Genomic DNA, 21,077 nt, shown 5'->3' on the forward strand with positions numbered 1-21,077 from the left:
TTCCGAGAAACAAGCTGCTACTGTAAGTAAAGACCCATGAATTTTGATTTCAGTATTTTCTTGTTGTTTTTCGTGGGGTTGTTTATGTTACTAAGTTGCCTTACTGATTATGTTCTGTGGGTTATGTTTCGTTTTGATCGAAATGTAGTACATTGCAAGCCCTGCAGAAGAATTGTCATACTTCCATGAGAAGCATATCATTCATAGAGATGTCAAGCCAAATAATTTGTTGCTTGATCTTGAAGTAATCTTTCGATATCTCTAAATCCTTTTAACCTATACAGTTGCTGCATACAGATCAAGCATGGGTTTCTAGTGAGATAGGTTAAATTAGCAATTGGTGAAAGGTGATCTTTCTGATTCCGAGATAAAGAGCAGAAGAAGCTTATCGTCTTTATTTGAAAAAAAATGCAGTGATTCAGATGGTTGTCATATATTAAAATCTTGTGTCATAATTGATCAATTCAATCTTTTTTGCTCAAAGCCAATTAGATCTTTTGACATAGTTTCAACGTTTCAGTTGCTAGTGCATAGAGCAATTATCACACACAGAAGGATATTAAGTATTTCCTCTGACATAGAAAATTTTCTGAATTAGAAAGAATCTCCTTGGATGAAGCTTATAGAGCTGATTCCACAAGTTTCAATTGGAATATGGGCCTTAATCATAGAAGATTTCTGAAGTTGAAATTAGTGAGTTGGCTATTTATGCTCTCCTAGGACTCGATAGTTTTCTATCCAGAAGAAGATGATTCTTTGGTTTGAATCTGATAAATCTGGTGTGTTCTTGGTTAGAAGTCATTGTTCTCTCGCTCCAAACTTTCCCTCGGAAGATTTGGTCGAGTGGTTTGGTCCATGAGGCACTGTGTGTTAGATAGACCCCCAACACTGGATAATCTGTAGAGTAGGAATTCAGCTTTAGTAACTACCGGTTGTAACCAAATTCTCAACATTTGCTGCCTTCGTAAACCCATCTGTTTCTGGAGTGCACCTTAGCCAAACCAATCTGGTGCTTTTTCTGCTTGGAAGCCAACAGGAAAATGGACCTTACGGTCACCACTATGGGGCTTTCCAAGAACTGGTCAACCTCTTGTTTTTCGGCTCGTGGTAAGGAAGTGTGGAGCCGTTTGGCTGCTGCTATTTTGTGGATCCTGTGGGAGTGTAATGCTAGGACCTTCAATAACAAGGAGAGAAAGGCGGATGATCTCATCTCTGAGGTTGAATTGAAAGTTTTTCAATGGGCAAGATATTCTTCGTGTATGTCTGATAACTTAGTCTGTGATGTAATTGCGAGTTTGAAAGAACTGTTCGTTGACCCTCCTTAGTTGCCTGTCTTCTTATTCCTTTTGCTGGGTTCTTGGCTTTTGTTTAGCCTGGGCGGGGTCTATATTTTCTCGTGTTTGATGGTTTTGCTGCTTTGCTCCTCTGTTTGCGCTCCTTGTTTCTTATAAATCCTTTATTTATTAAGTTTTTTTTTTATCCTGCTAACATTGCTCAGTTGCCAGTTATTTGTGCATACATGGACGGTAGATGACATTTTGTTTCTATCCTCCTTTATATTGCAGGGTCGACTGAAACTTGCGGACTTTTGATGGTCTGTACACCCAAAAGATAAGAGCCTACAATGTCTGGGACCAAGAGCGGTTCCTTTCAAAATCGAGGATATATAATGCAGGGGAGGATTTTATAACATTGACTAGGGAGTATCAGGGTGAGGAGATCAAAGTCCCAGTTCCACATGTTCCGAAGCATACTCAAATTTTTTGATGCATAAAAGGTAATGATAAAATTGAGTCATTATGTGGTAAAATCAATATCCCCTTATCCATTAGTGATAATAATTAGAATCTTATATTAATGATTAATAGTTAGTGTCAATGATTATATAGTCTTAGTTTCTTTTATCTTTTCTTTTTTAGGTTAGGGTTTTTTAGACAAGAAGAATAAGACATTAGGCTTTTGAGATTTGCTGAACTAATAGATAATTAAGGTTTGTTAATACATAGCTAAACTTTTAAATGAGGTTCAAAGTCTTTTTTATAAGTTGAATTTGCAAAAAAAAATTGAATTTTTACAACCTAGATAGACTGACCAGATGAACGGTTCGACTGATAACTTGTCAGCCGAACCTATGTTTTCTAAAAATATACCTAAGTTCGGCTGAAAAGTTACAATAGATATCACACAACTTATTTCCTTACATATTCGGTTCTCGGTTATGTTCATTTCGGTCTTCAGTGATGCTGGTTTTTCATGAGTGCTCTAGAATAACACAGACTTATAGTTAGGTGATCTTCTATTTGAAAGTATCGCGTCCAATATATATGGGCCTGATCCAATAATAAGCCCAGTAATTTTTTAGTAAAAGAAAAAGAACCATTTTTTGGGGACCATGGTTTTTTTGGGGAGACCATGGTTCTATTTTGGGTATAGACATTGGAAGTAATTCTAGGTCACCCCATATCTGATATTTGTATGATTAGTAAAATAATTTAGTTAAAAATAATTAGTGAGATTAAATTAAAAGATGGGTTTATTATTAGTTGAGTGAATTTTTATGAGTAGAATTTTTGTGAGCTTAGAGTTAGAGAAGATGAAGGAGAAAAACATGGAAAATAAAAAATATTTTCAATTCACCCCATTTGAGTATTCAAGTGATGAATCCGATTCTTCATCACTAAGGTAAGATGAAAAACATAGATAATGTATGTACAATTGGCAAAATTTCACCAAAAATGTAAGATTTGGAACTGGATTTTGAACAGTTCGGTTAGTTTATATGAAGAACAACTTACCGAACTCATCTGAAGGTGTAGTTCGGTTAGCTGTGAAGATGCACAAGTAACCGAACTCATCTGAAGGTGTAGTTCGGTTAGCTGTGAGGATGCACAAGTAACTGAACTCTTCGAAAGATGTTGTTCGGTTTCCTGGTGAGATGAACAAGTAACCGAACTAATGGGAATAACAGCAAGGTTCGGTTACATTTCTGTCTAATTTTTTAAACCCTGGAGTTCGGTTACATGGAAATTTTACAATTTCTTTGCGATCCAACCGAACTTGTAGGTCAAAGTTCGGTGCTTACAGTACTCAAAATAATGGGAATAACAGCAAGGTTTGGTTACATATCTGTCTAATTTTTTAAACCCTAGAGTTCGGTTACATGGAAATTTTACAATTTCTTTGGGATCCAACCGAACTTGTAGGTCAAAGTTCGGTGCTTACAGTACTCAAAATAATGGGAATAACAGCAAGGTTCGGTCACATAAAAAATATTCTGTCTAATTTTTTTAACCCTGGAGTTCAGTTACATGGAAATTTTACAATTTCTTTGCGATCCAACCGAACTCAACCTTAAGAGAAATCAGAAGTTCAAGGCTTGAGTTCGGTTACCTGGTAAATTTCTGCAGGTAACCGAACTAAACCTTTAACAAAAAATCAGTAGTTCGAGGCTTGAGTTCGGTTCCTGGTAAATGTCTGCAGGTAACCGAACAATGTCATGTTTTCTGGAACTCTGGAGTTCGGTTACAAGACATTTTTCTGCAGATAACTGAACTAAGGAGTTCGGTTACCTGCCATTTTTTAACAGTTAACCGAACCTTCTCCTGGATGTTTTAGCATGTTTTGATTTTAGTTCAACAGTTCAGTTCGGTTATAATGGACATTTGAAGTGTAACCGAACTCAAGGTTCGGTTACTCTCCAAAATTGCTATCAAACCGAACTACTAGTCAGGAATTTAAAAAAACTAAATATTGAAAACTTCAAAGTTTTTTTCAACATAAAATGAAACCAAATAAATATTGCAAACTTCATAAAACTAAATCCGCTGTTAAAAAGTGAACATAAGTATTTTTCACCATAATAAGAAACCAAATAACTCCAATCACTCATTTACCACGACCCCTACAAGAAACTCTTCCCTTCTTGCATCTTGGAGCTCTAGCAATTCCCTCGTCACTATGAGTATACTCTCCACTGCTTTGTTGTTCAACCATATGACTTGTGCCTTCACCTTCTTTGCGAGTCCTCTTCGCCGGCATTGGATCAACAGTGGGGGGTGCAAAAACATGACTCAATTCACTGTAGAGGTCTTGCAGTTCATTAGTTTTCATCGAGTCTCCACTCTTGATCTTTGTCATAAGTTTCTTCAATATTTTAGCACTAGCCTTTTTCTATTTAGAGAACAAAAGCATAAATAAATGACTATTATTTCTATTTTCAATCAAAATTAGGGGTGTAAATTCTGCCCGACAACCCTAAGCCCAGTACCGTCCGCCCTTACCCATAACAGCCCATGGATACCCGTTGCCCGTCACAGGCTAGCCCGGCCTAGCCCTTTTAAACAATAGGACGGGCACAAGTCATGAGTAAAAAAGTCTTGCCCGGTCCGGTACCCGTCCTGTCAACCCGTCCCGTTTGCCTACCCATTTACCCGGCCTAATTATTCCTTTCCGCTTTCATTGATTCATTCTATATCTAGAATCTAGATATATACTTGGAATACCAGAGTCTATCGAATTCGATTCTATCCCGAGTATTTTTCTGCATATATTCATTTTGCTAGTTTTAGTGAGAAAATTTAGGGTTTCCTATTGAAAGATGATCCGATCTTGGAGTAATTATATGAAATTTTGTTATATATTAGTTGAATTAGGTCACAATCAAATTTATCTTTCTCTTGTATTCATTTTATATATAAGGGTTTTGAAGAACCGCAAAGGAGAGCTTGATTTCGAAGTACTTCTACGCGGCTAAGCTTAAGGTATGTGTTTCAATAATTTCATTTTCACTTGTTTTATGTTTTTATTTCAATTGATTTTTCCATTATTACTAGTGATTGATCTTGTAATGTTGTTTTAAATGATTTTAAGTGATGATAGATTTACTTTTCTACTTGATGCATGTGCTAATAAGTGATAATAATAACTTGGGTATTCATTTCTGTTTTTTGTTTCAATTGATTTGGACATTATTGTTGCCGATTGATGTTTTAATTTTTCTTAGGATTTATGATTATAAATTACTTTTCTGTTTGATGGGGTATTCATGGGTATGAAAGAAATGGATTAATATATTCAAATCGGTAAATGAAGTTGGGATCTTTTAGTGCTCACTTAGGTGTTGGATGTTAAACTCCAATTTAGTTTTGAATCACTAGATACTGTTTTTTATAATCATTGAATTTTGAACGAAATATTATAATTAAAGTTTCTGTCTTTTAAAGTTTTGAACCACTGGATAGTCTTCCAGCACTCAAGTGGAATGAAACATAGGTGGAACAAAAACAAAAATTACAGCTTTTGGTTTGTGATTTTGGCATCCCTTTTTTCATTTCTTACTTCATTCACGTGATGGTTAGTACTGATGGGAATTATGCACCTGTTTGCTTGTTTATTTGAAACTGTACTACTGGAGTACTTACAAGGAGAAGTTCACTAGTTCATATTGTTTTCTATACTTCACTGACCTTAATTACAGTATGCTAGTATGTAATTGCCGCGTGAACTTAACTAGTCTTATATACTTGTATAACTTATACATTCAATGATATTCTACACAGGAATTCTCACAATGGATCCTAGTCAAGTAGGCGAAAATCCTTCACAAGCAGCATCTGAGCTTATTACCAATTCTGATGTTAATGGAACTCCAGCTCCAACAAATGCAACTATCTGAAAGCCAAAAAGAAAGTTAACATCTGAGGTATGGGGTGGTTTTGATCAGTTAGAAGAGGAAGATCCAGAAAATCCTGGGAAAATTATAATGTGGGCAGTTTGCAGAATCTGTGGAGAAAGGAAGAAATCAGGTGGCAATGCTGGAACCTCACACCTAAAAAGGCATACAAATAGTTGTTTGAAGAAGCGCAAGACCGATAATTCACATACCACAATAGTTGTAAATGGTCAAGGTAAATTTGCTACCTTTACTTTCAACCAGGCTAGAGCTAGGAAAAATGTCATTAAGCTAATTATTTTAAGATAGCTCCCTTTCCAATTCGTTGAAGATCCTATTTTCCAATGGTTCATCAATGCTAGTTTTCATCCTGGTTTCGTTAAGTTTTCTCGTAATACTTTGAGGAATGATATATATATAAGTGTTATCTAGAGGGAAAACAACAGTTGAAGAGAATTCTTCTTGATAGTCCTGGCAGGATTTCACTGACATCCGATATTTGGCTCTCAAAACAGAGATTGAGTTATTTGGGTATTACTGCACATTTCATTGACAAGAATTGGGTGCTGCAAAAAAGAATAATAACTTATGATTTAATCGACACATCTCATACTGTTGAGAATATAGCTGAATTCATTTTTCGCAAGCTTGTTCATGATTGGAGTATTTCAGAAAAATTGTTTTTTTTAGCTATGGATAATGCTAGTGCAAACACTGTCTCAGTTTCTAGATTGAAAAAATTATTGCCTAACCTTCCTTCTAATGGAGATTTATTCCATGTTAGGTGTTGTTGTCATATCCTGAACTTAGTAGTCCATGATGGATTAAAAGTTCAGGGGTTTACTGAGATGCTTGAACATGTTAAGGGTAGCTTGAAGTATATTTTTATGTCTGGTACAAGGTGTACACAGTTCCGATTATTGTGTGATGATATGGGTGTTAGGCCTAAAAAATTGCAGCTTGATGTAAAACATAGGTGGAACTCCACTTATCTTATGTTGAAAGATGCAATTCCCTACCGTCAAGTGCTGTCGGCCTTCCTTGATGATAGGTCATGTCCTCATGTATTGATGATACTGATTGGGAACACGCTGAAGTGTTATGTGCATTTTTGAAGCCTTTCTATGATGCCACTAATTATTTTTCAGGAGTTCATTATGTGACTAGTAACTCAGTTCTTCAATATTTATATGAAATTGGTATGGTCTTCAAGAATCACAGAGATAACCCATTTTTCAAGAATATTATTGCTGCCATGGAGGAAAAGTTTGTTAAGTATTGGGGTGAAACTCCTATATTATTTGGGTTAGGGTCTATTTTGAATCCTCGTCTTAATCTAAGAGGGGTGGAAAGTACTCTTTCTGATATTGAAGAATGCTTTGGCACTTCTGCATTCTCAATTCGATGCCACGGCGAACAAAGTAGGTTAATGGATGCTAAGCTGAAGAGTCTGTTTGTGGAGTACTCAAATATTTTGCATGATAAACAGGTAACTACAGTTTCCAGTGGTCCGCCGACTTCAACAGGTACTTCAGAGACTTCTGCTGGTCCAATGCATTCAGGCTCTTTAACCGAGGTCTCCTCCACTTCATCTAGAAGCACTTTCTGGGCATCTCGCAATCGGCAAAAAATAGACCCTCTTGCTGCATCATCAGAAGAACTAAAGAGGTATTATGCTGAGCCTGAACCTTCTTTGGCTGATATCGAGAACTTTGACGTGTTAGATTGGTGGAAAAGCAATGAAAATAGGTACCCAGTACTTTCTTGTGTCGCTCATGATGTTCTAGCAGTCCAAGCATCTACAGTTGCCTCCGAGTCTGCCTTCTCTCTCGGGAAACGTATACTAGGTGATTACTGAAGTATTTAACTCTGGATATGTTGGAGTGTTCAGTTGTTCTAAAAGATTGGTGGAAGTCTATGAAAGATATTTTTAAGCCGATTGATCCTTTGAATGATGATATTACTCCGGCAGATGAACTTGAACGTTTGGCCACTTAATCTCGTCAGTCGCTTCTTTTCTAAGGTAAATATCTGTCTTCACATCCTTTTATGTTCATGATCACTTTTCATTTACATGATAATTTGATGATGGTTTCTATAGAGATAATAGAATACTGACTTACTGTCTATATATTAACATAGCACACAATGCAAGTGTTAGTGAATTACAATTTGATACTTTTGTAATCTACAGTGAACAGAAAACAGTACGCTCTTTCCATAAATATTGGTATTGATCTTTTTCTATTTTTGTGCAGGTGAATGGCTTGAAAGTTTCTTTTAGTATTTTCAGAATAAAGTTGTGTGGAGTCATGGACTGCTAAGCTGCGAAAGTAGAAAAGGACGCATGAGTCTTTGTTTTTAAATTGAGTTATTAGGGGACGTTTTCTTTTAAGTTTTAATACTTTGATTTTGAGTGAACAATTTTGATCTTTGAAGAACAATGAGTTTATTGATTTGTTTATGGAAGTATTTGATTGATTAAGTTGTTGAAACTTTAATATTATACATTGAAGGCCCGCCCTGAACCTGCCCGCCCGGGCCCGAATTACTATACAGGCTTGGTCAGGCCATGGGCAGTCTTTTAACAAGTATAGTCCTGCCCGCCCGGACTATTTGTTCTGATGGGCAAGAGATTTCCAGGCCCGACCTGTCCCGTCCCATTTAATAATTAGGCCAGGCTTCCCGGCCCGGCCCAATTTACACCCCTAATCAAAATCATAAATAATTGACTAGAAATAAAAGACGAGAGAAATATCTTACCGCCGCATTCCATAACATCAAAGCCTCATCACCACATTTGGGAGTATTCTTCATAATCCTCTGAGCCTCTTTCTCAACCATCTTCGTTTTCCCTTTCTCAGCACGAGCTCGTTGGACATGGTTTATTACCAAAGGATGAGACCAGTTTTGATACCATTCAATATAACCCTCTTCACAAGCAGTTGGATCATTTGTTATATTCGGTAAATCTTCAATAGGAACCATATAATCATAAAAGTTGTTCCAGTGGTCCACATATGGAGTTGGTATTTGGGAACAAAATTCAGTTCGGTGTTTTTGGTTCCCCGCTTCGTCACCTTGAAGTTGAATTTGTCCTCATCTGGGATAGTTTGAATGCAAGTACATTGTCTCAATACTCTCCGAGGATTATACATTGTACAACATCCGGGATGAAACAACGGTCCGTTGTAACCCGCGACTGGAGAGAAATCAATAGGCTGAACATCAATATTATATTGATCTTCATTATAAGCGTATGGATGGAAAACCACATCTTCAAGCGTCAAATCATCTAATTTCTCCCTCAACCTCAACACCTTGTCTTCCTTCTTCTTGTCCTGTGAGTTCAAAAACTCATATTTACATGTTGTAGGCTTCCCATAAGGCCAGGGATCATGAGGATGAGACAATTTCAGTGAAGGGAAGTGGTCGTACACCCAAACCTATGAGAAAAACCAATAAAAAATACAATTATGATTAGTAACAATACACATTAATTCAATTATGGAAATGAAATAACCGCAAGTGGGCGTACCTGAACAAGGGTGTATAACCCTCCAAAGTAGAGACTCTTTAGCCTCGAATCTTTTCTGAGCTCCGCTTGAACAAATGAAAGAACCGCAATGCTCCAACAGTAGTTGTTCACCTCATCTAGTGGGTCCAATAGCTGGAGGTAATGGGCGTTTACCGCAGCACCTGAAGTGTCAGGGAAGAAAATGGTTCCCAGTTGGTACAAGCAGTCACATGGTGTGTAAGCTTCTCCTCCGTCATCACCAACTTTCCTCTAAGAACTTTATCTCTAGTCCCTGAGAACTCATCAAACAAGGTGTTTAACTTGATCTTTTTCAACATCTTCTTGGTCGAGCGGTCTGCATTGAACGGATTATGCTCATCATCTCTCTTAGGCTTCTTTGCGGCTTTTCTAAACTCATATTGTGCCTTTGTAGAGTCCCATCCTAGACACTTTTCAACCAACTTTTCAAGAGCTCCAAAAATCATATTAGGATCGTAGCCAGCTCGACCACTTGTTCCAGTAATCGGTAGGCCTGTGATTCTATAACAATCATTTGGAGTTATTGCCATCTCGCCAAAGGGTAGAAGGAAAGTATCTGTCTCTGGATATGCTCTTTCGGCAAACGCAGTAACAGTGGCAGCATCAAATTTATGGTGCGCTTGTTCTATCGCACTCCAAAGTACACAATCATATACCGCATTCTTGAACTCATCACACTCATGCTCTATACTTCATTTCTTGTTCTTTTGTCCTTTTAAAACACGGACAACATTATTATGGTCCTATAATAACAAGATCGTATCTTATATAAAAATATATATAGAAAAATAGAACCAAATTAACAAATCTTCATGGTTAAGATTCAATACCTTGGTCGCAAAAATCTTGGAAGCCCATGAGTTTTTGTAGCCAATCAATTTCATCCCTCCATCTCTAAGAGTACCATAGGTTGGGTTCTTCGGCGGCAAGCACATTGCACCTTCAGGAATGTATGCATATCTAGCACAAGGCTATTTAGGCGTCTTTTGAACAATTTCAACCGCTTCCTCTTCTTCTTCATCATCATCATCATCCTCATCTTCTTCACCTTCATCATCATCCTCATCCTCATTTCCTTCTTCTTCTTCAACTACCTCCTTACCTTCTCTTTGATTATGTTCCACGTGTTCCACAATCACCTCTTGATGTTCTTGATCACCCGTTTGCTCCACAATCTCCTCTTCATGTTATTGATCACCCGTTTCTTCCATAATCTCCTCATACACTTGTTGAATGACATCGTCAACATTATCTCTATTGACATTGTCTAGGTTGACAACATATTTGGTTCCACGCTTACCGGCACCTAAGCCCCCCTCTAGGCGGAGGAGTTATCATATCTTCAGATAATGGTTGGTTGGATTTACCTTTGACACTAATAAAGAAAACAAAATATATTAGGAATAACTCACAAAAAAAATATATTAGGAATAACTCACAAATTATTGGTTATTCAGGGTAAGGTTCGGTTACCAGATCATGTTTTGCGATCCAACCAAACTCATAGGTTCAGTTACTTGTAAAATGTGTGTGGCTGTCTATCGAAAGATGTAATGCCAGTTTTACTGCACAACTCTAGATATTGCAGTAGCATATAAAAGCATGATGTCAGTCGGTCATCCTCATTTCTAAACAGAAACTCATGGCAGTGTCCATCTTATCTCTATTTTCAGTGGAACAGCACCGTAACTGCGTCCTGTTTTCCTTTAAATTATGTTGCCTGGTTGTCTACATCTGAATATTGGGCTAGTGTTGCAATTGGGACTTCAACTCTCTTTTGTTGTTAATGTTGTGCCTGATTGGCTCTAGCATACACTACCTGAGCCGTGCGTACTTCACTTTAGGGCAATACAATTATCACCAACTACGGGTTTTTTATACCCTTGCGGCACGAGGTTTGTTGGCCTCACTCACCTTCTCGCCTAGTCCCTTAATGATTCTTTAGAAATAATGTTCTAATATCTGCTGTAATAGTTCTGGTGTGTACTGCGTTCCCTGTTTTTTTCACCAACATTGATTTTTTGTGTTCTCTATGTCTTGAGACATTGTTTTATATTGCTTCTGTGTTGAAGGGATTTGGATGAGAGGAGTGTGCAGGAAGCGTTTAACGAGAAAAACCAAGGTGGTATGGTCCGATCAAGAAGTCCTACTTTGAATCGAACAAGGAGTCCTAATTTGAATAAAGCAATTGGCAGGCTAGCGGAACTGTACAGAAATTCGACTCAATTCTCTGGATCCCCTTATAAGTATAGTAGGAAGAGAAGTATCAAAAAGATCAACCTACCGACTCATTACTGCGAGGTGAATTACAGAACACTAAAAGCTGTCGTATTTTATGGACCCAACATAGATCACATCCCTCACGGCATAAGCAAGAAAGATCTTAATCTTCTAGGGGTTCATCAAGCTAAACCATGATGTTATTAGTTGTTAGATTGTCAGTGACTTCTTTTGAATGTAATCTCTATTTATTGGTTAATCAATGGCGATGGAAACTTATGAAATTTTTGAACAGTGTGTTTGCGAGCTTTCTTTTCTTTCTCGTTTGAGGTAGGCCGGTTAAGGCATGTAACAGAATAAATGATACATTTTGATAGTACCTGTTCTCCTGAATTAGCCGGAGGACCAGCAAAGTTCGGCATTCCCTCATGCAGGAATTTTCGTTACCAGAGTTTATAAGCCTTTCATTTTTTTTCCTTTGTCCAGAATAACGCATTATTATTAAAAATGAATAATGTTTCTTGCAACAAAGTGTAACAAAAAATTTATTCAGAAACTATAAACTTGAAACTAGTTGTCGGCAACATTGTTATTCCTCTAAGCATACATGAAAATCAGCCTGTATTGCTTGTACATTACAAAGAAATCAAATGAAAGCTTTCCTAGCCAGCTTTGAGCTGTAAGGATTACATTTGCCATGTCAAGTACCCAGTTGTGCAAGATACTGGATGCCAGAAGTCGCAGTGATTATTTGATTTTTACCTTCCACAGATCACAGATATTTACGCTTGCAGAGGAAGAGTCTTGTGGGTATACACAACCCCTTTATCACCATCAACCACTTGTCCATTCCCTCTCATAATCCTGTAAGGCGAAAGAAATTAAGTTGTCAGACGTAACAAACAGAAAATTCACTGACAAAAACAGTTGTCAAAGTTGTTCAGATATTTGGCCCCTTAGTCATTTTAAAACACCAACAAATGATTAATTGGCGAATTAGAAAAATAGGAGTCTGGATTTCTTAGTAGAACTGAGACGATTAGGTCCAAGGACAACCCACTACAAGTCTACAACAAACAAATTCGAGGGAAACACATACCATCGTGTGGTTAGCAGTCCCTCAACTCCAACAGGACCCCGAGCATGAATCCGACTTGTACTTATTCCCACCTGTTTATGTGTCAAAAGAAAATCAGAAAATCAGCAATCAAAAGCTGAGCTAAATAATGCATGACACCAGATTTGGAAGGATCTTACCTCTGCACCAAGCCCAAAACGAGCTCCATCGCAAAACCTTGTACTCACATTGTGGAAGACCGCAGCACTGGTGAGAAATAAGACGACGTGATACGGTAAGAAAGAAGATAGAAACGGGTGCTTCAGAAAAGTGCAAGTCACCGAGCCACAAAATTAGAGGTGCAGAGTAACCAAAGAAACGTATAGATACCTGTCGATTTGATGTAGGAATATTTCTGCAACTTCATGGTCTTCTGTAACAATACAGTCAGTATGGGCACTGCAAAAAGAAGAAATCAGGTAAATAACCTTTGTTTCTTCCATTTAAAAAGAAGACAGAGGAGAGGGGGAGAGAGAGAGATGTTAGCATGCCTTCCATGACAATGTATATGGTCAATGACTGCATATACATCATCAACAATTTCAATCGTGCAAGCCATGGAGTTGTACTCATGATGAAATGTGCGTGTCTCCATAAGTTTCAACGAAGTACTCACTTTTGGACCACCATATAAAGTAATACCTGCATTGGATGCTCAAACATTACGATGAATGATTTCAAGTTACACTAACGAAGTTTTTTTACTAGTTATCTACTACAAACTGCTCCGCAGTATGTGACAAAAGAAAAGAAGAGTCAACATCAGTACAAATTATTGCTACAAAAAAAAAAAAAAAATCACCAGCAGTACGTAGCTCTTCAACAAGCTCATTAAGACTACCAGATGCTAACAAATCTTTATGCACAAGAAGTGTTTCCTGAAAAAAGCAGAAGCGAACAGCTTAGTGGCTCTTTTTTGCACAGCATACAGTGCTTAGTATATACAAAGTGAAAGCCGAGATATCTAAGATGCCAGATAGAACCAGGAATCACCATAGCATTGCAAGCTGCGGGATAATCTACTTTTGCATCTAGGACAACACGCTTAGCCATATCAAGATTTGCTGACTTGTCAACATAAACATGACAAATTCCATCTGAGAAGAGAAAGACAAAACCTATTACAACCAAGAGATGGCTTCTTCTAGCAGAAAACTAAGATATGGCTATAAAAACATAATTAGCTTACCAGAATGGCCAAGAACAGGAATCTTTGTTGATTCTTTAATTTGAGAAACTAGTTTATTGCTGCCTCTTGGGATCACAAGATCAATTACATCATCAAGCTACAGTTCATGTACAAGTGGAGGTAAGAACCAATAAATAAAAGATGGCCCCATGCATAACTATCCACTTTTTCGATCTAAATACACACCTTAAGGAGATCAGGAATTTCCTCTCTTGAAGTCACAAGTCCGATAAGCCTTGATCCAACTGTTTCTGGGATAGCCTCAGTAATAACCTATAAATGCATCATTAGTCATCAGTTGACCGAATAAGACATGATGTAGTAAGAAAGTTAAGATCCAATGGGGAGTTCATCTCAAGATAACCCAACCTTGTGCAGAACTGCATTTGACCGCTTGGCTTCTTTTCCTCCTTTGAGCAAAAGACCATTTCCACTACGAATTGCTAATGAAGCTATCTATTGAATATCATAGAATATCAAGCATTAATAAACCATAGCAAAATGTATTTCCGACATCAAGATTCAAAATGGAAGCCATGATTAACCCCATACTACTAGGACGTTTGAGAATCCAATTTCCAAATAGATTTTTTTTAAGCAATTCAAACACTCAAAGAATGATAGTTGAGATTTTAACATTTAAGTAATAAAAAATTGAACTCTAAACAATCTAAGGACTAGATAAAGATACATGCAAAGTCAGAACTCATATAATATACTTAATCTCTACAGAACTAAAGCTATATTACGAAATCGATGGATAATTTTCCTATAAAGTTAAAGATATAGGATGCCTAAGACACTCCGAGTCAATGACTAGCAAACACTAAACCTAAAATCAAATTATTGGAATATACCTGAACTAGTGCATCAGGTCGAGACTCGAACACTATCAGAAGAACACCCAATGAGGAAGATGTCTTCTCCAAGATAAGACCTTCTGCGACCTGGATTGTTATGCATTTTCAAAGAAGTCAGCAATCAATGATTAGCATGTAGGGGAAGCTAAAGTTCAAAGAGAGAAATATATCCTCATATCTCACTCTAGTTACCTCAGTTCTTGCCAAAACCCGACCAATTGGTTCTTCCATCTCTGCTAGTACCCGAACAGATTTAGCCAGACTTGAAATCTGTGAAACACAGTGCACTAGATTCAAATTTTGGAATCTGGTCCTTAATAGCAAAGAGAATTGCTACCACATCATGAAAGTCAAACTCTAAAAATGAAAACTTAAAGGATTTTATCTATATAGAATTAAAATTAAAATGTTAACAATTTAGGAGCCTTGCCTTCCCAGGCTTTAAAGCCAAGCGAGATATCAGTGCCTTGTCATACCCAGCCTTCTTTGCAGCAGCAACATCAGCATCATTTTCTTCTTGGATCAAGCTTTCATTTGTTTCCAAGGCATCAGCTACTTGCAACAGAATTTTCTTTCTATCTTCTGAAGGAAGGGCCTGCGAGCATTTTTATCATTTTTTCCGAAATTAGTCATGGAACTAACAAAAAATTCGACCATACAATTCATGTATTCATGGAACAAAGTGACCTAAATGCAAAAGAAGAGAAGCTACAACTCCATCCCCTGTTTAAGCAAACAAAAGTGTTAGCTGAAGTCGCCTAGAACACTCCCTTGCTGCAACTGCCATATCTCGTGAATCAACTTCTTTAACGGGGGCCCATAAATGTGCATCCTTGTGAAAAAGGGTGCCTATGTGCTCTCCTTGGACAACTTTTATGATGTTGTCAGTAGCATAACCACTTCAGCCAAAAAAAAAAGAAAAAGAAAAGGAAAGCTCAATCGGGTATGCACTTGAAAATTAAAATAAAGAAAAGTAGTTATTCATGATATTGAACTTGTAACAAAAAAGCTCAACTGTTGTATACCTGGTTATAATGACAGGGACGCCCACAGAAGCTGCATATACAGCCGCTTTTACTTTAGCTGTCATACCTCCTCTACCTACCCTGGATTTGTCACCAAATGTAACTTCTCCTTGATGCTTTTCTTTTATGTAAGTATGGATTAACTTTGATTGTGGCTCACTAGGAGGGCCATCGTATAATCCGTCTACATCACTCAACAGAATAAGAAGGTCGGCTTTTAGTTCTAAAGCCAACAGAGCTGCTAAACTGTCGTTATCCCAAAATATACCAGAAGAGTCCTGAAACAATGCGTATTGACAAAATGACGATGAGAAAGTATCAGAATCATAGGTTCAAAATCATGAACAGAAATTTGGATTATGTAAATAGTGGCGAGTTTTTAAATGTATATCGAACAAGAAAGCATAATCTGCTCAATTTATCAGCTAAATAGGCATGCATGCTCAACATTGACTTTGTCTGTAAAACTATTGTCATATTCATAACAAATGAACCGTCTAAATACAGAAGTAGAAGGCGAACGTCAAGAGCACCACACCTCATAAGGAGCCTTCCTGGTACTGATAGCATCATTCTCATTAAAAATAGGAATCACATGAAATTTTAACAATGACTTGACAGTCTCACAAAGTTGCATTCTGAAGTTGATATCGCCAAAATCTCGATCAGTCACAAGGAGCTGAGATGAAGTCACATCTAGCTGCATAACAGATTACTCTTTAATTTTAAGAATCTGAAATAACATAATCATTAATTTCAAGGTCTGAAATAGTCACGGATTGAGCAACCTGAGTAAATAGCGCATCGTAGAGAGACATCAGTCCACTCTGTCCAACAGCTGCACACTCCTTTCCATCAAGTTCTGCTTGTGGTGTTTGGAGATCAGCAAAGCTACAAAACATAACAACGTATGAGTTCCAATTCCTTCTTTTACACTGATAACTTTGTATTTCAGCAGAAGTCCAAAATGATGATTTCCCGCAGTAGAAAAAGCACAAGAAAAAAGTTACTAAGAGAAATACTAACCTGCTGTTTAGTAGTTTCCTGTATCTTAGCCTTTGGCGGCCAACACCAACAGCACCTGAAGTTACTAAAATTACCTCAAATCCTCGAGTATTCAAGTCTTTAAGCTGCAATCATTACACCCACAAATCGTAAAATAGGCTTCAATCATATAGCGAATGAATACAAAAACTGCGCAAACCTTCCTAAACCGAAAAACAAAAGAATGGTACTCAATCATACCTGCTCACAAAGTGCTCCAAGTCTACCTAATGCCAATCCTCCATCAGCTCTTGTAACAACAGCCGTTCCAACCTTCGTATTCACACAATAAACAGAATCAGCAACAACATTTTCTCATTGAGACACAAAAGCCAATAATGCATAGGCGGTGTGGTGCAATTAACGACATTCAATTCACAACCTAATGGCACTCAAACATAGGCGGCGGGGGCAATTGCCTCCCATATGGCCAATTAAAGAAAAAAGAACTTCCATTAATCCACCATCCAATTTTATTAATAGCAATCAAAATCTCACTAAAATGGATTGAAAGATTGAAACTTTTCACATTTAAAGACAAGGGTTTTAGCTAGAAATCATGAAAATCTATGTAATCGTGAAATTTGATTATCATTGCCTCAACTTTGACATTGACGATTACATTTACTAATCAAAAACAAAATCAGTGAAATCATAAATTAGGTTGCATGATTTAAAAGGAGATACCTTGACAACAACACGCTTAACGTCTTTGACAAAAGCTCGAGTTGGATCCATTGTTGCTGCGGTTCAATCAGAATGAAGAGTGATTGTGTTCTCCTCAGTAGCTCTATAAAGAGAAGAGGAAGAGTTTAAGAGACCCTTTGTTTTTAAGATAACAGAGAAGACGTTGACGTTTCAATCAAAGAAGACGACTACAACTAGAGAGGCCTGTTTTGTATATCAGGCCGGGCTGGATAGGCTATGATTTAAGTTACCCAAAAGGCCTGACAGGCCGGGCAGGCCGGGCAGTAACAATAATTTCCAAGCCCAAAGCCTGCCCAAAGCCCAAATATTAAACAGGCCAGGCAGGCCGGGCAGGCCACCTTTTTCTTGTCTGTCATATGACTCATATTCATGTTTAAATTACAATATAACTAGAGAAGCAACTTTAGAATGTCTAAACAATGTAATGAACAAATACTTATAGTCTTGGAGGATGCAGAAAAAAAAAACATAAAATTCCTATCAAAAGAATAACTAAACTCTAAGAAAATTGTTTGTTCATAATTAAAAAAGATTATCCATGAGCTCCCAGGCGCTTCTCTAAGTCTTGAAGAAGTTGTTTATTCATGCAGTCTAACAACTTGGAACTCTATGCTCCTTTACCTACACATATTAAAAAGAGAGCAACATTAAAGAGTTATACACTATACTATACAGTATACAGTGAAATCTTATCACCAGAAAAGAAAAACATATTTTGGTTGCCTACTGACTAGTTACTTTTGTTATCTTTTTATAAAACTATCAACTATCAACTGAACTAATGTTATGTACTAGACTACCTACACATTTTTATAAAACTATCAACTGAGTTATAAAATCTGTCAGAATTAATAATAACATAGAAATCATATATGTTTTGACTGTCAATAGTAACATACCTTAAAGATAAACTGAATCAAGTGGACACTTGATCGTCTTCATCTTCCATGGAAATATCATCGTTCAATGGATCCATGGTTTGAAGGTAGTCTTTAAACTCAGCTTTCCACCAATCTTTCAAACACACACAAGACTCCAACATTTTTGGCGTTAAACAGCTCCGATAATCACCTACAACACGCTTTCCGAGAGAAAAGGCTGATTCAGATGCCACCGTGGACACCTGAACTGCTAAGACATCACGCGAAATGCAAGAAAGGACTGGATACCTCTTTTCATTTTGTTTCCACCAACAATACATCAAAACTTTTCATCTCCTCTAAACTTGGTGGTGGCTCAACATAATACCTTGTAAGTTCTTGTGATGCTGTAGCAAGCGGGTCACTTCTATGCCTACTTCGAGATTCCCAAAAAATGTCTTCAACTGAGGAGGAGGAGCTAGCATCCCATGAATTTCCCTGTAAAGGTGGATGTGTACTAGTGAGAGTTGCAGAAGTATTAGAAACGGTATTCACTTGTCCGCCCACTTCCATGGCAGTTGCGTACTCAGCAAAAAGACTTTTCAGCTTTTGGGATATTAAACTGCTTTGCTCCTTGTGACATCGAATTGTATATGCAGAAGTACCGAAGCATTCCTCAATGTCAGACAAAGTAGTTTTCATACCTTTGAAGTTAAGTCGAGGGTCCAATATGCAAGCTATCGCAAACAAATGAGGAGTCTCACCCCAATATTTTACGAATTTTTCTTCCATGGTAGCAATAATGACCTTCAAACTAGGAATATTTCTGTGAGCTGAAAAAACTTTTCCGATAACAAACAAAAATCTAAGAACAGAGTTACTTGTTGCATAATCAACGCCAGAAAAGTAGTTAGTTGCTTCATAAAAAGGCTGCAAAAAATTGCACAACAGTTCAGCATATTCCCAATCAGAATTAGTTACACTGTAACGACATGCCATATCTGCGAGACACCTTTGAATTGCGTTACGATAGGGAAGTACATCTTTTAACATCATATAAGTGGAGTTCCACCTGTGCTCACAATCAGTTTTGAGCTTTTTAGGACGCATACCCACTGACCGACATGCATTTATGAACTGTCCATATCTCACAGAAGAAGCAAACATAAAAGCTATATTATCCTTAATATTTTCAAGCATCTCCTTAAATTCCTTAACTTTTAATCCATCTTGAACAACTAAATTTAGTATGTGGCAGCAACAACGCACGTGAAATAAATCCCCTTTCGATGGAAGGTTAGGCATTAACACTTTCAAATGTTTGATTGACAATGTATTTGCACTAGCGTTATCCATCGAAAGAGAAAATACTTTTTGAGAAATTTCCCAATCATTAACTAACATTTGATTAATCATCTCAGCAATTTGTTCTCCGGTGTGTGACACATCGATTAATAAATAAGACAAGATTCTTTTTCTTAGCACCCAATCCTTATCAATAAAATGCCCAGTGAGTGAAATATAACTTAATTTCTGACGTTTTGATAACCAAATATCTGAAGTCAAAGAAATTTTTCCTGAATTTTCCAAAAGAACTTTTTTCAAATTTTCTTTCCCTTCTCTAAAAAACTTTAAGATATCATTTCGAGCAGTAGTTCGACTAAAACTAACAAAACTAGGATGAAAGTTGTCGTTTATACACCATGCAAAAAATTTATCTTCAACGAATTGGAAAGGGAGTTCACGCAATATAATAAGTTTAATGATATTCTTTCTTGCTCTAGCTTGACTAAAATGAAAAGAAATGATATTACCTTCCCCATCCCTGGCTATTAAGGTCTGCTCGGAATCAGTTTTTTGCTTTTTCTGACAGCTTATGGTATGTCTACTGAGATGTGATGTGCCTGCACCAGGATCCCCAGAAAAAATCAATGCTGCATAGTTTGCAACGTGCTCTCTTTAAGACTTTGGTAGGGTTTTCTGGATCTGCCATTGTAAAGCGTTCGTAATCACCCCACACCTTTGATCCCAGCCTAGATTCTTTTTGCTTCCCTTCATCTGTGGTTATAGTTGATGGATTTGTGGAGGCAGCAACATCACCGTTCAAGTTAGTCTCATTATCTCCTTGAGAATCCATTTGAACTTCAGTAGTATCCATGTTGTATGTTCCTGCTAACAACATAACATAGATAGTTAAGTATATGTAAAAAACTTGTACTTTTGAGATCTAACTAATTAGTTACTGTGTGCATCTGAAAAAGCTTGTGCTTTTGAGATCTAACTTATTAAACGAAGCTGTGAATACAACTATTGATTACTCTATATTAAACCATACAGATCTAACTGTATTTCTCAGAATCTAGAGGACAGTATAACATGCAATTATATTAAACCATACAGATCTAACTGTATTCCTCAGAATCTAGAGGACAGTATATTACTTGTTTTAGACAACTCTACAAACAGTTGATAAGCATGAAATTCATTTCTCAGAATCTCAATAATCATACTTCAAACTTATTACTAGAAATTACTAGAAATTAAAAAATTAAATTGATAACATAACTTCGATAGATATAAATTAAGTTTTAAGAAAATACTTACAGCCACAGACACCTCCGATTCACCGATCAATTTTTCTTTTTTTTTTTGATTTTTGACTGATGAAAATTCTTCTCTTGTTGAAACCCGTCAGAGATAAAGAGAAAATCATATTACTGGCTTATAAAGAAATCTAACTTCCTAAAATTCTGGGTAGAATTGCCACAAGTTTGGGTAGAATTTCTGCAGATTGATAAGATGAAATCTTTTCTGATTTTCTCCAAAG

At 37.0% G+C, this 21,077-nt stretch overlaps 2 protein-coding genes across 2 annotated transcripts; both read right to left on the minus strand.

The window, feature by feature from the left end:
* Positions 1 to 4,050: 4,050 nt before the first annotated feature.
* LOC113311784 lies at positions 4,051 to 9,757 on the minus strand. Its single transcript, XM_026560581.1, has 4 exons — positions 9,510 to 9,757; positions 9,210 to 9,456; positions 8,435 to 9,117; positions 4,051 to 4,170 (listed from the first exon to the last, which is right to left on the minus strand). The coding sequence occupies exons 1-3, from the start codon at positions 9,755 to 9,757 to the stop codon at positions 8,629 to 8,631; spliced, it is 984 nt and encodes a 327-aa protein (XP_026416366.1). The 3' UTR covers positions 4,051 to 4,170; positions 8,435 to 8,628.
* A 2,168-nt stretch (positions 9,758 to 11,925) lies between these two features.
* Positions 11,926 to 17,523, minus strand: LOC113308039 (delta-1-pyrroline-5-carboxylate synthase-like). The gene is made up of 20 exons (XM_026556509.1): positions 17,370 to 17,523; positions 16,884 to 16,955; positions 16,665 to 16,768; positions 16,427 to 16,529; positions 16,177 to 16,338; positions 15,639 to 15,916; positions 15,366 to 15,512; positions 15,044 to 15,212; positions 14,806 to 14,883; positions 14,611 to 14,700; positions 14,123 to 14,209; positions 13,940 to 14,026; positions 13,754 to 13,850; positions 13,558 to 13,661; positions 13,367 to 13,442; positions 13,056 to 13,206; positions 12,895 to 12,963; positions 12,705 to 12,771; positions 12,547 to 12,617; positions 11,926 to 12,311 (listed from the first exon to the last, which is right to left on the minus strand). Exons 1-20 carry the CDS (start codon positions 17,418 to 17,420, stop codon positions 12,230 to 12,232), a joined length of 2,145 nt encoding a protein of 714 aa, XP_026412294.1. The 5' UTR covers positions 17,421 to 17,523; the 3' UTR covers positions 11,926 to 12,229.
* Positions 17,524 to 21,077: the final 3,554 nt, after the last annotated feature.

The sequence above is a fragment of the Papaver somniferum genome, chromosome 9 (genome assembly GCF_003573695.1).
Source record: "Papaver somniferum cultivar HN1 chromosome 9, ASM357369v1, whole genome shotgun sequence".
In the NCBI taxonomy this organism is placed as follows: Eukaryota; Viridiplantae; Streptophyta; class Magnoliopsida; order Ranunculales; family Papaveraceae; genus Papaver; species Papaver somniferum.

Excerpts from the sequence above, each read along its gene's own strand:
- LOC113311784 (XM_026560581.1), bottom strand. The coding sequence starts at position 9,757 with ATGGCAATAACTCCAAATGATTGTTATAGAATCACAGGCCTACCGATT. Across the intron at positions 9,457-9,509 it reads AAGATGTTGAAAAAGATCAA|GAAAGTTGGTGATGACGGAG; the intron begins GTTAAACACCTT and ends AAGTTCTTAGAG. Across the intron at positions 9,118-9,209 it reads GGTTATACACCCTTGTTCAG|GTTTGGGTGTACGACCACTT; the intron begins GTACGCCCACTT and ends TTTTTCTCATAG.
- LOC113308039 (XM_026556509.1), bottom strand. The coding sequence starts at position 17,420 with ATGGATCCAACTCGAGCTTTTGTCAAAGACGTTAAGCGTGTTGTTGTC. Across the intron at positions 16,530-16,664 it reads AGGAAACTACTAAACAGCAG|CTTTGCTGATCTCCAAACAC; the intron begins GTTAGTATTTCT and ends TATGTTTTGTAG. Across the intron at positions 13,662-13,753 it reads TCCTGTTCTTGGCCATTCTG|ATGGAATTTGTCATGTTTAT; the intron begins GTAAGCTAATTA and ends TTCTCTTCTCAG.